This window comes from Ursus arctos, unplaced genomic scaffold (genome assembly GCF_023065955.2).
Source record: "Ursus arctos isolate Adak ecotype North America unplaced genomic scaffold, UrsArc2.0 scaffold_14, whole genome shotgun sequence".
Classification (NCBI taxonomy): domain Eukaryota; kingdom Metazoa; phylum Chordata; class Mammalia; order Carnivora; family Ursidae; genus Ursus; species Ursus arctos.
Window position 1 is genome coordinate 57627074 of NW_026622808.1, and position 18150 is coordinate 57645223.

At 38.7% G+C, this 18150-nt stretch overlaps 1 protein-coding gene across 8 annotated transcripts in view; it reads left to right on the plus strand.

Moving 5' to 3' along the window:
• LOC113256632 (contactin-4) overlaps nucleotides 1-18150 on the plus strand; it is an 877814-nt gene that overhangs the window by 722259 nt on the left and 137405 nt on the right. For all 8 annotated transcript variants that reach the window (XM_057311891.1, XM_057311888.1, XM_044385021.3 and 5 more), the window contains 2 exons: nucleotides 12210-12346; nucleotides 15640-15769. In XM_057311891.1, the coding sequence (XP_057167874.1) occupies nucleotides 12210-12346; nucleotides 15640-15769 (267 nt within the window). The remainder of the gene's footprint in view (nucleotides 1-12209; nucleotides 12347-15639; nucleotides 15770-18150) is intronic.

Genomic DNA, 18150 nt, shown 5'->3' on the forward strand with positions numbered 1-18150 from the left:
TGTAAAACTCTAGGTTTGCTGCTCATTAGCTTATCTGGGGTGATTCTGGGTGTGGAGAGTGAGGGTGGGGGGCAAAGACGTTGACAGAGCAGAGAGGAAGAAATCAGGCTGAGGTGTTTGGGAGATAGGTTTTAGTGGGAATGCACTTGCAAAGGAGGTGTTTTTCTTCTTGTCATCAGGCTGTAAACCTGACACAGGAAAGCTTTGTGATTCCTTCTCCTGGTGTATTTCTTTTTAAACTGTGTGCTTTTCTTCTTTGAATTTTGATTTGGGGCTCATGTTAATTCTTTGTAATTGCTTCTATTTGATAGCAATTTAATGTGGTACCATGAACATTTCAAAATGCACACTCCCCAAATTTAGTTCCTATCAGAGTGCAGCGTGACAAATCTCTCTCACCCCAAAGACTTTTCATGTGCAGCTGCTCCTATTCCAATCAAATCGTCGGCATTGATCCAAACATAATATAAATGTAAAACTGCTAGCACGTGGTCATCAATTTAGCCAATCTTGGAAAGCCTGTGAGGGTATCGATTTGAAATCCAAAAAGGGATTTCATTGGATAGGCATTTTGAAAGCAAATTGAGTTCTGCCAAATTGGAACATGTCTGAATCCCATCTTTCTGGGATATTGGAAATAACTATTGTAGATTGATAATTATTCAAAAATAGTTTAAATATACAACGATGAATATTAAAATGCTGTGAGTAGCTCTTCAGGGGCAAGTTGTAGCAAAAGTTTTAAGTGTTCTTATTTTTTACAATAACAGATACCACCAAAGTCTATTTATTTCACTAATTCTTCTTCCAAAGCATTTGGTTTTAAGATATAGCCAAAGATTTTGTTCATTAGTCATAAGATCTTCTTTAGAAACATGATTGGAAACCGACTGGAGATTTTGAGTATCAGCTAGCTTGCAGGGAACTCCCGCACATGACCTTCAGGATTTAGAACTCACATACCTGATATATCCAGGGTGGCAGGTGAGCATACATGCTTCTAGAAACCGTTTCGCATGATGACCTGGGCAACAGTTGTTTGAATAAATTTACACACTCCATTAATCATTCATGTTTCTTCAACAGTTATAAAGACCTAATTACTTGCACGAAATGATGGACTTGATATTTGACCTTGGCTCTTTCTTAACCTGTGGTAGTTGATACCTTATTTGATTGTTTGAAAAGCAAAAGACTCTATAGTTCATTGACTGAAAAAACTTAGGACCAAAAGCTACATATTTGTTTAGTGAGATAAAATTGATATATTTTTCAAGTGTTTAGGGTACATTTTTCTCAAGAGCATAATAATGATTTCTTATGTCAGGTAAGGACAACCTGAAACTATTCAGGTAAATGGCCAGTGTTTTCTCTTTTTTATTAGCTGAATAATTTAGTTGTGGTTGTTCCGAAGTGTTATTTGAGTTGCTCAACTAATTGAATAAAGTCATTTTAGCTTTCGTGATTTTCTTTTAAGTGAGGTATCTGTTTTTGTTACGAAAGTATAAAATGTTCTGTAACCAGGAGTTGGTATAGTGCTTTCTAGTGGGTCAAAGTTTTCCTCCGCTAGAAAAAGAATACTCCAGAGTTACTGTTCTGGAGAATCAAGCTTGTCACTGGCCCTCAGCCTTGTGCAGTAAAATGGTTTTTTCTTCAGGGATTCTGCCCTGGAGATGAAAATCAAGTTCTAACAGTGTTTCCCTTTTAAATGGAGTTATCTGCATCCATGCATGGGGGAAAAAGCGGAATGAAATCTGCCTGCTTTCTGAAGATAACTCAGCTTTTTTCTCAGTTGTCAACCACCCTTGATATTAGAAGCTTGTCAGATCAGTTGAGTTTAATAGCACTTGGCTGTTGCATCTATGTTTATTCTTTTGTTTTTCCTCAACTAGCATATCAGTGACACAGAAATTATCGAACTGTTTTCATTGTCACAGGAGAGATTAATTATACAAAAGTGCTTGGCTGTCATTTTTTTTCTCTTATTTTTTTGGTCTCTATTGGGTTTTCCCAATGCTGAGTCCCTAATATCCAGCTGTCTAGATCTCCAATTTAAATGAGTTATTATAATTAAAATCACTGTGTAGATCACAAAAGGGGAGAAAATAGCCCCAGTCACTTATCCATGAACATTCTGTCTTTGTTGACAAGAGAATTTCTTACAACATTAAGATGTGCTATGCTCAGGGATTATAAACCATGGGTCTGAGTTTGGAAACCTGCTTGTCTTTTTATGGTTCCAACTGTTTATTCTGTTCATCAAGTCTCCACTTCAACAACCACAGGTGTACTGCCTTCTCATCTGGCTTAGCAAAACGGCCATTTTTCTCATCTTACACTGGAACCATTTAACCTTCCTCCAAAGGCCTGCTGGACATGGTTCCATTCTTCCCATCTTCCCTGTGTCAAAAGGATAGCAGCCCCTATTCCTGGTTGGAGTGCTCCCACTATAGCTCTATCTTTATGTTAGCATGTGCTACTCATGTTTGGGCTGTGTGAAGAATTAAATCTAGTTCAGACATAAAACTTTTTTTTTTTATATAAAGATTTTTTATTTATTTATTTATTCGACAGAGATAGAGACAGCCAGTGAGAGAGGGAACACAAGCAGGGGGAGTGGGAGAGGAAGAAGCAGGCTTCCAGCGGAGGAGCCTGATGTGGGGCTCGATCCCACAACGCTGGGATCACGCCCTGAGCCGAAGGCAAATGCTTAACCTCTGTGCCACCCAGGCGCCCCTCAGACATAAAACATTTTACCCTACCCTGTCTTTCCAATTTATTTTTGCCATGACTTATAGTTGACCAGGGAGGTCTAGTTTTTGTTTTGTTATTTTGTTGTTGTTGTTGTTGTTGTTGTTGTTGTTGTTTTGAGTGTAGTTGACACGCGATGTTACCTTAGTTTCAGGTATGGGATACAGCGGCTAGATAAGTTTATACATTATACAGTGTAGTCTAGTTTTAATCTGCTCTTTCAGACATTTTTCAGCATAAAAAAGTTTCTACAAAAAGATCTGTAATTTTCAAGAGTAAAATACAATAAATCTTTGTTGCTAAAGGTAGAAATTTTTCAGGAATTTTAATATATTATTAATTTGTTCAACAACTATTTTCTTCATTGTCTGCTGTATTGTGGCACAAAGACGGTGAAAGAATTCACCCAATTTATAACAAAGGAGATAGAAATTTACTGAACACACTGCAAGGGAGCAGCAGGCAGGACAGCAAAGGAGAGAATGTCTGCCATGAGGCAGTGGTCAGGGGCGTGAGGGTGAAGTGAGGGACTGTGGGAACATATGGAATCTTCCCTTTTTTGGTAATCTTAGGAACTTCGGCTTGTTGTAATTGGTCAGTTAGGGCCTATGACTATTTCAGGGTGGGTAGCTTGAGGATCCTGTTTGCGTTCAGCTTGATGGTCACCCTGGGCCCTTTTGACTTGTGCAAGTTTCCATTGCTTGAGCCTGTTGCCTAAAGAGGTCTCTATACCTATGGTAGGCAGTGGTAGGCCGTACAAATCTCTGCCCTCAAGGAACTTGTATTCTACTAGAAGTTGAAGACAATATACTATTAAGCAAATAAATGAGCTAGAAAATTTCATATTGTGGTAAGAATTATGGAGAAAATAATCAGGATGATATGACAGAAAATAACAAGGAGGAGGGGAAAGTCTTCATAAAATAAGGTAGTCAGGGAAGACTAGTCTGAGAATTGAACTGTGAGCTGAAACCTAAAGGATAAGAAAGAGCCAGACTTTCAAGGGAAGTGCATCCCAGACAGAAGATAAGGAATTGCAAAGGCCCCAAGACAGGAAATTACTTGACATGCTTGAGCTGCCTCAAGGAAGCCAATATAACTAAATCATGGTGAGAAAGGGCAAAAAGTTTTGAAAAATAGGGGGGGTGACAGATACCTTACAAGCCAGGCACAGAGTTTGGGTTTTATTTTGAGTATAATGGGAAACCATTGAGTATAATGGGAAACCATTTTAAGCAGGGAAATGACTCAATATGATTCATGTCTTTAGAGACCACTCTGGTTGCTTTGTGGTGAATAGATTATGGGGAACCAAGAGCAAAAGCAGGGCAGCCAGTCAGGGAGCCATCTAGGTGAGATGTTGGTGGCTAGGACTTAAGGAAAATAAATGGAGAGACTTAAGATATATTTTAAAGTTAGAGCCAATTAAACTTATTCTTACAAACTCAGTGTGTAGATGGAACTACTTCCCAAAGAGATTATGTTTTAAGCTGATTTAAGTTTACATAGTAAGAAGCAGAGCTAGATTCCAAATGCCATGCTTGAGGTTCTTGTATTTGAGTGAGCATTAGAATACCATGGAAAATTTATTAAAATACTGAATGTCGGGCCCTGTGCAGAGGTCCTGATTGTGTAGGACTGGGGCAGGACCTGAGAATTTGCATTTTTTATAAGCTATACTTCAGTAATGCTGTCACAGCCTGTCTAGAGTCCACACTGTGAGAACCATTGCTCTGTGCTAAGCTGTTTGCAAGTGGCAGAGTGAAGCAGAGATGAAAGTACGTGCAAGGTGTTCCTGGTTCTCCACAAAGCTCACAGCTTGCTGTCACATCAGGTATTGCAGCCAGTCTACATAGAGAAAATAGAATGAGAGTGCTAAAGTAATTATCTTTGAGGAAGGGAAAGGAAAGTATAAAATGGGTTTAATTCACTTGATAATTACTCATTTTTTCTACCTCATTGTGTCTGTATAGTCACTTCCTTTCTTTCACAAATAGACCTATAGTATTATATAGTCATCATTTAGAAGAATGAAGTGTGAACTAAAAGAACCTGATATTTTTAATACCTTTTGTATTTCTCCTATAGGTAACACGTGTTAAGAGAGTACAATCATCATATTTCCATTAGGAAATAGAGAGTATAATATTTTTTTTTAAAGATTTTATTTATTTATTCGACAGAGATAGAGACAGCCAGCGAGAGAGAGAACACAAGCAGGGGGAGTGGGAGAGGGAGAAGCAGGCTCCCAGCAAAGGAGCCTGATGTGGGGCTCGATCCCAGAACACCGGGATCACGCCCTGGGCCGAAGGCAGACGCTTAACCGCTGTGCCACCCAGGCGCCCCGAGAGTATAGTATTTGAGCAGGTTATAATTCATAGAATCCTGTCACATTTGAACTGGAAGGGACTATTGGGGCCAACCCTTTGATTTTTATAAGCAAAGAAAATAAAGCCCAGAGACCTAAAATAACTTACCCAAGATCATACAGTGAGTGATAATCAGAGCTATGACTAGACCTGCTTTTTCTGTTATACTGCATGTTACTTTTCCTACCAAGAAGACATTTTAATTTAATAGGTAAGGGAGAAATTCACTAATCATCCAGATACTTTTTCTGCATATTTTCCACAACCGGCGTCATAAAATGAAAACATCCAGATGAACAGTTGACTTTCTCACTTCCTATTTTCTAAGATAATCAACTGATTATTGAGTCCCAAAGAGCTCTTTTTATTTTCCTTTCCAAATTACATATTTAGTTGTATGTCTAGACCTTGTATGCTATGGTCCTTTGGCTCGAATGGCAAAACTGTAGGCTTGATGACTCTGCAAACAATGTTTGAGTATCTCTAAGGTCATCAATAAGTGAACACAGAGCATCATGCAGCATAGCATACTAATTTTCCCCCGGATATGCTACATATATGTGATCACTAGATAATATTCAGCCCTACGAAGTGGCTTAAAGGGCATAGTGACCAAAAAATGAACACAGCAGGTAAGGTGATTTCACAGTAGAACAACAGTCTGCTTAATTGTCCTGGACAGAAATGATAAGGAGACCCTCAGTTTCCCTCACTGTCACTTAAAATAAAGTCAACAATAAAATGGCTTGCTGCAGTTCTTCAAGAGAACATAGTATAAATTATGGCCAGTGGGAAATGATACAGAAGTAGGGTCATGAGATCCTTAGCCCAAGAGAAGCTTCAGATGAGGGAAGAAAAAGTCATGTCAAGGACAACATATTGAAATACAATTCAATTCCCTTACTCTATATTGTCATAGAAAGCAGAGGTGCTATTACGGTTTTTATCCAGCAAGCAATGCTGTTTAAGTATACTTGTGGCAAGTTTTACATAAGTGGATTCATTTATCTGCAAGTTTCTGTGCTTGTCTAAAGTAGGAGTTCTCACACCTTTGGTTTCAGACCCCTTTTTACCTTTAAAAATTATTAAATACTCCAAAGAGTTTTTGCTTATGTGGGTTATATCTACCAATATATACCATATTAGAAATTAAAACTGAAAATTTAATTTAGTAATTTCTGTATTTTAAAATGACAACATGTTAACATAATTAACATATTTTAAGAAACTGACTGTATTTTTCCCCAAAAATGAATGAGAAAGTGGGCATTGCTTATGTTTTTGCAAATCTCTTTAATGTCTGTCTTAACAGAAGAAAGCTGGACTCTTACATGTGCTCCACTAGCCAGGCTGTCACGATGTATTACTTTGCTTGAAGTATATGAAGAAAATCTGATCTCATACAGTAGAGATAGTTGGAAGGAAAAGATCTTATGGGCTCTCTGAAAGAGACCTGGGGAACCCCAGTGGTCCTGAGGCCACACTTTGAGAGACACAAGTCCAAAAGAATGCTCCCATCATCACTGATGGCAGGGTTGAACATATTTTTGAGAGCCTATAGATAAAGCATGGATGTTGGAGGCCAGCAAGCCTGTGTGACCATCCTAACTGAACCACTTTCTGAATCGAGACCTTAATATTTCTGGGCCTCATCTATAAAATGAGGATAATTCTGTTTAGCCTACAGGTTATTATAAGGTTGAGAAATAACATGTATAAAGTGATGCTGATGAGATACTCCATAAATACACAGTGTCAATGCTTGGTAATATTTTGCTCGGAAGGTAGAGAGGGGAGGGAGAAAGGGATAAATTCAACTCAGTAAGAGCAGATTCTGAGAATTACTAGGTAGTAATTAAGTTGAAAATTAAAAGGAAATTAATCCATGTTAGGCTAGAATAATAGCTTGGTTTTCTTGGGTAGAAGTGGGCTTAGTGAACCAAGCTCAAGGCCTTACAAAAACAATACAAGGGATGGCACAAAATAGGCTGTTTGTTCCAAATGAAGAGTATGTATTCACAAGGACTATAATTGGAAGATCAGGGAAGACTTCATGGAGGAGGTGTTTCTTCAGAGTAAAAATAGGTTAGGAATGAATTAGAAGAGAATACTCCAAAAAGAAAAAGTGGTAAGAACAAAAGTTTGAAGAGGAACTGGCTTATTGGACTTGAGGACAAAGAAGACCCTTATTTGACAGGGTCTATGCATTCACTGGGCATAGTTCACTGCGCATACAACTTTATACAACATATAGTTGGAGAGAAAGTAAGAGAACTGGGTAGAACCAGGTGACAGAGTACTGTAAATATTAGCCTAAAAATATGAAATGATGATAATGTTCTCTTAGTATGTATAACGTTTACAACATACAAAACACATTCACAAATCTTGTCCATTATGTCACACACGGATTATTTCCTACAATCTTATGCATTGTATTTATTAGTGAATACCTATTAGTAGAAATGTGCTCGATTGCCCTCTAGTATGCCTTCCCAGTAGTTGGCTTTTATCTTTTTTTTTTTTTAAGATTTTATTTATGTATTTGACAGAGACAGAGACAGCCAGCGAGAGAGGGAACACAAGCAGGAGGAGTGGGAGAGGAAGAAGCAGACTCGTAGTGGAGGAGCCTGATGTGGGGCTCGATCCCAGAACGCCGGGATCACGCCCTGAGCTGAAGGCAGACGCTTAACCGCTATGCCACCCAGGCGCCCCTGGCTTTTATCTTTTATGCAGAGTTTGTCATTGTTACCTGTGAGAGAGTTGGCCAGAGGCAAAAGTGCAGTATAGAGGTAAAGAGACCCTAAACAGGAGTGCCTGAGTAAAACACAAATGAACTGTGAACCCAGGAGATCCAGGAATTCAGTTGGTTCAAGATGTAATCTAAAGACAACATGTTAAAGTTAGAAGAGACTTCAGACACTGTCAGGTTCAAACTCACCTCAATTTAAATGAGAAAACAAGCTTTCGATCTCCAGGCTCCAAATCCAAGCTGCTTCTTACAAAGCAAGATTTACATGGCTTCAGCATAGTATTTTTCAAAGTGCATGTGTTGTTTAATCATAAAGTTCCTTTTTTTTTTTTTTACATACAATTCTCAATATTTAAAACAAAGCAAGGCTTCTCTAGTTGAAGACAATACCTCCCCAGAACCCTCAGAGCTCCACAGAATTGAATTGGAAAGCCCCTGCCTTAGGGTGCTTGCCCGCTGTTGTGTGTAGAGTGGATGAGAGCCTGAAGTCAGAAGATAGGGAATCATGAGGGCTGAATGAAGATCAAATGTGCACCCTACCTCAGAACGTATTGACGAGTATTTCTGGTAAAGCTGGTCTTTCCATTCAATGACTTGTGCAAATGGGATGTCAGTGGTTTAAAAGGAGACTGTAAGGGTAAGTTGGAAGACTGTCTACAGTAAGGTTTCAAAATAGTTCAAGTGCCAATGCTGGGAACGTTGGATTGAAGGCGAAGATAATGAGAATATCTCAATGATTTTGTCAACAATCCAAATTTCGAGGCTGGAGATAAAATTTGGGAAGCAGCTGTATGCATAGGTGGTAAATTGAAGCCAAGTAATTATCTTCAGGTTCATAAAACCCACTACCAATGAACTTCTGAAGCGTTGTTAGCCGAACCTCTGCATTCCCTGGAGGTGATTCATCTTCCCCAAGACTGTGTTAGAAACCAGAATAATTTCAAATGGCTACTGGGTCATCTTTCTAATAGTAATTTAAATGCTTTTCTCCAGCCTATCCTTTCTTTTACATTTATAAATTTCTAAGTTCTGAGGCTCAGGATGGCATTTCTTCCTATTAGAAATTTCTGGTTTGGGAGAATCAGAGATCTAGTTACCTTTGAGAATTGTTTGGCCACTAAGTTCAAATTCTATCCATCTACAATATAAATTCTTATTGGATATGATGCTTGCATGATTCCAGTGGCTGAAATACACAACGATTTAGGTCATTTCTGGCAGTTATTGCACAAAAGATTGAAATGAAAAGATTGTTCATTTATCCAAGAGACTAACAGTGTCACAGGTCAAATCCAACACAATCATTTAAACTTATATTTGAATTTGTAGCTTGAGAACAAGACTTGATATGTTTTGTGGGGGGGGATTATTCTGTTTCAAACTTTGAAAGAACATGAATCACCAAAATAGATGATTTAATAAGTGGATGGGATTAATTTTGTTTAATATGTGGGATCTACATGTATTACCCAAAAAGGCACTTAAACATAGCTTTCTTTCTGAAATAATAGCGCTATACAACCTGTTCAGGCCTTGTTGAGAGCTATTGTTTAGGCACGGAGGCATAAAGCATTGTTGAAACTATAACCGCCCCACCCCACCAGCCCGAGGAAACCAGGTTTTCTCCCATGTACTAAAATGGGCCGCTTGTTATTCAAAGACTTTGAACTAGGTGACCCAAAGAGATATGAAGAGATGAAAACCATTTCCATCAGACACAGGACTTTATACAAGAAACTCACCCACTTAGATCTGACTCATCCGGTCTAAGTGAGTGGCAGCAGAAGTCTTCACTGTGTGGGCGTTTGCCCGATAGATCTGCAACTGGCATGGTAAAAAGAAAGATTATCTCATTCTTTGCCATTTATATAATTGATACTCTTTTCCTAATCCTGGGTCCTTATCCAGGTATTCACTTCAAAGGGAATATGTTTTTATCATTTCAGTTTTGGTTTCTATGAATTAATTTTACTTTAAAAACAAAGAAAGCAACTGATGATGTTTCACAACTCCTGAGTCAGTTTGTGATTTCACCTTGGCCAGCATTCTTGTCAAGCACCTTAACCTCCATAACCCCGTTGGAAGAGACAGAATGAACACATGGAAGTAATTAGTTAGAACTTTGCAAGGTCTTTTCGCAGTCCTCTCAAGACCCTCGCTTCCCTGCCCCATCTCCTTTTTTTGTGATGGCAAGGTTTTGCTGCCAGCTTTCTATATTTTTGAGAGAAAGCAATGAATAAGCCCAAGTGTTGCAGCAAATCTATGACATTGAAATCTCAGTCTCTGCACGTGGTTTTGATGTTTCCTTTTTGAACTTCAACTTGACATTGCTTCATAAGTTACATTTGCCCTTCCATTTATTTTTCCCTCAATCTCTTTGAAAAGTTTGGCTTAGTTGTTAATATTCCACATAGATTTCTGTAGCTTTTCTTGTTTGCTTTGTTTTCGTGGACTCTGTGGGGGGTAAATATTCAGCAGGTTGAATGTGAAATCAGGCACACAACTGCCATTAGCCCTATCAGGGTTACACATCAAATTCTCCAAGCAGAGAACAGAAAAGGTATCTACCTTTTGAGTTCCCTTTGCATTAGCAGCAGGAAGATATAGAACAATGGCAGACTTGCAGCTCTTTCAAGGATGAAGGTTATAACCTTCCATTCAAGTTAATGCTTGTTGATGTTATAACTTTTTTTTTTAAATCGACCCTTTCAGCCTCCCCTCATACGCAGCAATGCATCATCCCCATCAGTAGAGGATTTGTAAAATTGTGTTTTGCTCCTTGAAAAGCATGCAATTGCTTGAAGATAGAAAAAGGAGAAAGCAACATTTATTCAGGGACTTAGAGACCTCTGCTGGTTAAGTGACTTGTTGAGTGTTTTTCTAGTTTTGTTTATTAGTAGGTAGGTAAGATAGACAGCTTAGCCTCCACACTAGTAATTTCCTTTTGAATTAAATTATAGCTGATTTGAAGCCTCACTAAATGAAGATACTGAGGTCAAGTCAGCTAAGAGACATGTTAAGAATATTGAGTAGCATCTTCTAATTAAATACTGATAACACTGCTAACTATTAAGTTTATATTGGTAGACATTACCCTATAGAAATGCCCTGTGAGAAGAAAACATTCCAGAATGATAGTTTCATGGACTTTGGGCTAAGGGTCTTCTACTTAAATACATTTGCCCTTACAGTTATAACGATAAGATGAATTGTGCTTTAGGCAAGGCTTGATATTTATGAAGACATGGAATGTGGAATTAATATTGTCTTTATTTCTATTGACAACTAGGAGGAAAAAGTGTGACTTCAACTGAAGCATGAGAAAGGTGGCATAATTTGGTTGGTGGGAGTGGTGTAGGGTAGTGGGCAATGTGAGAGTTGAGTGCTGTCTTGCATTTCTGTTAGACTGTGGACAAGACTTGATTTCCTAAGAAAGTTTTGGTGAAAATCAGGACTCATTCAGAGATTTGGGATTCTGGAGCCGTACTCTTGGATATAACATTCTCTTAATATGAAATAGGTCAATAATAAACAATGATATAGTCTAGAAGGAGAAAGAAGTCACATAATTATCTACATAATGCGTAGGAGTGATGTGTATTAGGGACAAACTAAGCTGCTCTAACAGAGAGACCCAAAAATACAGTGGCTTAAAAAAGAAGTTTCTCTCCCACATAATTTCCCCAAAAATCAGCTGGTGGGTGTGGGGCTGCTTTGCTCTACAAGGTCATTCAAAGTCCAAGACTGGTAAGTCAGCAGTTTTATCCTACATAGCTATTCTCTCTGAGCCCAAGGCTGTTTTCCCATCAATGGTATGGGACAATGGGAGTCCAGGATAAGTATCTTTCAGTAAAGTACCTGGAAGTCACTCTCACGACTTTCACACGGGTACTTTTAGCTTGAACATAGTCACGTGGTTACCTCTAACTGTAAAGAAATCTGGGAAACGTAGTGTGTATCTAGGAAAACATGAGCCCAGCCAAAAATGGTGGGGCCGTGTGGGATATGTCTCCTACAAAAACGAAAAAAAAAATAGAATAGATACTTGGGAGAGGGACAGTTAATTTTGCCATATGGCAATACTAGTTTTATTTTCTGCCTTTTGCAATTAAAAGACCAGCCACATGGGCTGCAAAAACAGGACATTCCAAGTTGGACATAGAGTGGGTTGTCTTCTAAAGGTACCCCCTGAACTATTACCCAGTCTTGTAATTTGCAAAACATCTGGAAAAGTAATTTTATTATAAGCCTACTTTTGTCCCTTGATTGCATGTGATAAAAATAGATTGAACATACACTGAATGTATATCTTTTCTTTGCTTTCTGAACTATTATAGCTCAACCTAATTGGATTCAAAAAATAAATGATATACACGTGGCCATAGAAGAAAATGTCTTTTGGGAATGTAAAGCAAATGGAAGGCCCAAACCTACATACAGGTGGCTAAAAAATGGTGAACCTCTATTAACTCGGGTAAGCCTAATGATGATAATTGTGTCTTACTATTGACTGTAGTGTTTAATGTGGACTCATTGTTATGGAAGCAGGAAAATGATGAGTTTTGTTTCCAAAATTATATGCAACCAAACGTTATTAATAGTGGAAAAAATAGAAGTGAATGCAATTGAGACATAGAAACTGTACATAAATCCAGTTCTTTAGCCTTGTTCAATTAAGCTTCTGTGCAGAATCTTTGGTTTTCACAAATTAGCATCTTTGGCTGTACAATTGGAAAGCTATGCAGAAAGTCTGGAACATATAATTGTGCAAAGATACAAATTTGTGTATGTTCTAGATAAGACAGAATAAGACCTCTCAGCATACAAATTCTCACCTCAGTATGGTTTTGTTATTCTCTTCTGTCTGTGGAGATTTCTGGACAATGTGATGTCCAATATGACCACCTTCAAAACACCCGCTCTGCCTCCAAACATGTAGTAATGGCATATGCAATTGTAAGATTAACATCTCTAATGCAACAGAAATAGAACAAAAATGAAAAGTGATCCCTGGGCTGGAGGCACCAGACTGTAGGCCTGAGAGCAGGCAGCTGTGTCTGAGAGCTCAGGTTTAAAAAAATACATCGTCTCTGGAGACAGGATATAATATCCTTGCAGTAAAGGCTTGGGGTATAGATCTTCCCCACCTGCTGCCATCCAGTAAAAGAAGCAGCCAACCCTATTACCTGCCCAGCGTAATAGGACACTGTGGGGCAAGAGAGGTAGAAAGTCCTGGGCTCTGACTCCCACTGGCTCAGGGATGAGAGCTGCAGCAGTTTGAGTATCCTCACAGATCAGGACCTCAGAGAATCCGTGGGTAGATCTGTTTCTGGACTGGTGGCCCAGGGGCTGAGGTAGAGGAACCACAAAATTGTGAAGAGAAATAAAGACAAAGAAAAATAATTCCTTTTCACTAATTAGCCTGCAAAACAATATTCCAAAACATAGGCAAAACTATATTTTTTAGAAAGATGACCAACCTATAGAATAGTCTAACAAAGCAATAGGAATGTGTCTGTTTAGGGTGCTGAAAGAGTTACATGAAGAAATCATGTCCATGAAAATAAAGAAGATATTTTGAAAAGATAAGCAGATAGACTTTTTAAAAGAATAAAATGGAAATTTTAGAAATATATAACCACAGAAATAAAACCTCTATGCAGACTATTCATTTTGTAAGGGGAAATGATAGGTTATAATAATATTTTTTAAGGATTTGGAAGGTGTGCTTCTCAAACATTTAGCAAGTGCTAACCTATCTTGCCACTTCAAACACATTGTCTCATCTGATATTCACAAGGAACCTTATGTGGTACGTGCTACTGCTATGCCCAATTTATAGACAAGGAGACTGACCTGTCTGTAAAATGGGCATAACAGAGCAGTTTGCCTAAGATAACATCCATCATTAGTAAGTAATGGAGCTAGGATCCAAATATTGAATGTCTGCTGGATTCAGAACTATCAAAGTTTGCCTGAAACAGGTTTTCATAATTGGTTATGTGGAAAATAATATCTTATCGGAAAAAGGATGTGGGGGGAGGGGATATGACATAAAGGGAAGAAAATTTCAAACGCTCTTTGAAAATACTTCAGCAGTCAGTCTCCATCTTTGAGTTTTCCAAAAACAGACTCTGAGGCAGAGCTTTGTGTTTAGGAGGTATGATGGGGAAAGCTCTCAGCCTCACCTGTGAATGATTCAGAGAAGCCAAACTGGTCGGAGGGAGGTTAAACAGTCGTGCAGTTCCAACAGAGGCCTTCAGAGGGCGCTCTGGAGCAAAACGTCCTTCTGAGGTTCCCAAATTGAGGCAAAGTGGGGCTTGCCTTTGTACCCCTACACTGACCAGTCATTGAGTTTGGGAAGTTCTTTCAGCCAAGTGCAGTTCCCAGAGAAAAAGAGAGAGAGACCGGGCTGTGAACTGTCATCAAACTTAGCAGCTGAGAGAATAAGTACCTTGGTTCTGAAAGAACTTCTGGAAGGTACTATAGAATCTGCTATGAGAGAGGGGACGTTGACATAATACAGGAACACCCCTCTAAGGGAGCAGACCCTGACAAGGAGCTTGGAATGAAGCAAGGGAGAGGATGAGGAGGACCTTAGAATGAGGAACAATTGTGTCCAATTTAACTTTTTAATTGTGTTTTCCTACTGAACTCAAATGTTCACTGAAATTTGACATTTTCCTCAGGCCCCAAGTTGAGAGCCAGTGTTTCATACTCAGATTTCCTCCACCGCAGGCAGCGCAGTAAAAAGTGCCTGCTGTGAGCAATGGTGGGTCATCAGTGCACACAAAGCCGAAAGGGGACTGTCGCCCTGTCACATACTCCTCTCCTGTCCCTGGAAGGGCTCCTGCTGGCTCTCTGAACCTCCCAATTATAAAAGCCAAGCTCAAACACTACAGTGTGGGTAGATAACAGGCATTTCCTCCCTTTTACTTAATGTGAGGGAACATGGATACCTAGATTTGATCAAAGCCTAATAAGATGCCCACCCAGCTAAATCATAACCCTAAGGCAAATAGAAAACCAGTACGTCTTTATTTTATTTCTTTTAAATGGTAGGTTCCTGGGGACAAGAGATCCTTTTTGGGACTTAGGAAAATTGATAATGCAAGTTATGTATCCTCAGGCTGACAAATGAAAATGGGCCTTTTTTTTTTTAATACACTAACTTTTCTTTCTTACAATTGGCCACCAGAAGATGGTCCTAAGCTTAGATGAGGCCACCGACAGCAACAGAGTAAGGGAACCTTAAATTATTAATACCTACCTTTCTTTTTTTAGTAAACCTCAACCAATATGAAATATTTGTTTCTACATCTCCAAGAAGATTATCATTCTATTAACCTTCAACGTGTTGCCTGCTCACAATCTGAGTGTTTAAATACTCTAAACAAGAAATCTGGTTGTATTCCCCACCCCACTCCCCCAATTCGCACAAAGGCTCAGAGTAAAAAAGCCTTTTAAATTTCAAGTTCATCTATTTAGAGGGGATATTAATCTGAATGGTTTCACTATTGAATCAATGAGAACTCCAGAGAGTCTTACAATTTAAATTCCATTTACCAACTGATGTACAAGGTTGTTCCATTTAGCATCTGACCTGCCACAAATTTAGTTGACAGATAAATAGATCATGTTATGTAAATTGCTTATATGATGGCTATTTTCTTCTCATTAAGCCTCTTTGATATAACATGTAGCAAAATTGCCTTAAGGTCTCCATTGTAGAAGGTCATTGTTTTGTGTTCCTCTTTTCTTTCACAGGATAGAATTCAAATTGAGCAAGGAACTCTCAACATAACAATAGTGAACCTCTCAGATGCAGGAATGTATCAGTGTGTAGCAGAGAATAAACACGGAGTTATCTTTTCCAGCGCAGAGCTTAGCGTTATAGGTGAGTCTTAATACTGGAAAGAAAAAAAAAATTTAAGTCACTAAACTAACATGTGTTTTGCTAAGCATGTTGTTCAATCCCACCCCCAAAAAAGGGGTAAACACATCTTTAGACCAAAGATCCTGCTCAAGAAGAAAGTAATGCAGTCTACAAGCAATACAAGGAAACCACTTTCTAAATCAGCCTCTACTGATGCTTACAGTGGGTAACACAGTTCCCTCGGCACCCATTTTTATTTCTCTGTCGACCACTCTTCTAAATTGAGCGGTTTCTGAAATGCTGTGGAGTGTTGCTGTTGTGCTGATATGGTACAAACTTCAGCTTGGAAGGAAGAAGAATTGAATTGCTTTGGAAAGGTTCCTTGGAACAGCTGGCAGAGTGCATCTTGTTCTTCCACATCTGAATTTTCCGGAGTATACAGAAGAGGTCTGCCTCTCCAGCTACGTCTTTCACCATATGACCCCTTTCCCTCTGCCTTCAGCTATACTGACTTTTTGTTCTGCATATTCACCATTCATCATCCTCTTTTCCTCCAGGGGCCACTGGAACATACTGTTCCTTCTCGTTGGAATGCTTTTCCTACCCTCTTCATTTCATCAACTCCTTCTCTTCGAGTTCCATTGCTGCTTCCTCAGAAAGTCACACCAGGCCCTGTGCCTAGATTAACTTTTCTCTTATAGATTTTGTATGGCCTTTTAATCACCCTTTATAACAGATGCCCCAGTTGCATTTTACATTTGTTGATGTGATTTTTCCATTTTTTTCTCCCATTGCGCGTCAACTTCTCATCATGTCAGGGACCATATTTGGTTTAACTCATCATTTTATTCTCAGGACCTAATACAATAGGGAAGCACATAATATGCACTCAATAAATATTGAGTGCAGGAATGCATGTGTTAAGTGATGAAAGAGTTAAGAGACTGTTTTAAAAAATTAATTATTTGCAGTGCCTGGGTGGGTCAGTGGGTTAAGTGTCCAACTCTTGATTTCAGCTTAGGTTGTGATCTTGGGGTCATGGGATAGAGCCCCAAGTCCAGCTCCATGCTCAGGAGGGAGTCTGCTTGAGATTCTCTTTCACTCTCCCTCTACCCCTCTCCCCACTCATGCACTATAAATAAATAAATAAATAAATAAATAAATAAATAAATATTTTTTTAAATAATAAAAATAAAAAATAAAAAACGAATTATGAGTTAAGTAAGTAAATAACTGAAAGTATAAGTTAAGTGAATTGACAAACTGTGGTCATTTAAAAAAGAAGTCCAGGCTATCAATTTGCTTGTGTCCCATAGAAAAATCTTGAGCCTGAATTCAGAATTTGTCTAAAAAAACCTAAGCAGTAGTTCTTAGGGAGAGCATAATAGAAAGATTAGGAATAAGAGAAAAGCAGCACACAAAGGGAGCTGATTCCGTAAATCCTGATGATTTGCCCAGTTTTGATTCTTGACTTTTTCTTCTGCAAGGCACTACTTGATGCCTAGCATGTAGAGCTTACATATATAAGAAGATGCTTCCAAGAGGAATATATTTCTTCCCTGTGCAAATTTAAAAAGGAAGGGGAAGCTTCCATGACTGTTCTTCTCACCAAGTTCTTTAGCTTGAACCAACATCCCAAAACACACAAGAATATGTGAGATTCCATGGCATTACAGCCCATTTCAAAGCGGCCGAAGAACATTCTGTGCTCCTGGAATAATCATCCCCTTTTCTAGGCCCTACTGTAAGCATGACCTTTTTGGAAGCCTAATAACATACCTCTCACTCTATAAATGTTGGGAACAATAATTCCAACTTTCTCCAGGACAAGTACGATGGTTTCACCCTGCCCAGGTTGGATCTGATTATTGATTGTTGTAACTGACTTTTTTGGAGCACAATTCAGCTTGGTAGCTTACTGAAGATTTTCTGCAAAAAGAAGTGTGTTCCCTATTAAACAGTATGTCAACTAGTTAGAGGAAGAGCTAAAATTGAGGTTGTATAGCCTAATGATGAAACACATTGTCCTAAAACCCTCTAAGTGAGTGCTGGCCAATTTACAGCTCTGGGAACCCATTATAATTTTAAAAATTTTTAAAGATTCTAAAAAAAAAAGAAAAGAAAGAAAGAAAATAAGAAAATTTGATAGTAACAAAGGACTGTAAGTCATGGGATATGATTTCGGGGTAACAAGAGAGAATAACTAAGTCCCAAAAGCAGAGCTAGAGTGAGAAAGGCCATCAAATGATTTTTATCTAAAGCACCTACCCACAGCTGAAAATAACAGTGTGTATGAGATGTGTGTAGATCTATGTATATACTCTTACTTGTGGATAAAATGTAACAGCCTAAAACAACTCCTCCCACAGCCTTTTCCTGACCCTGTCCCCTCCCCCCACCCA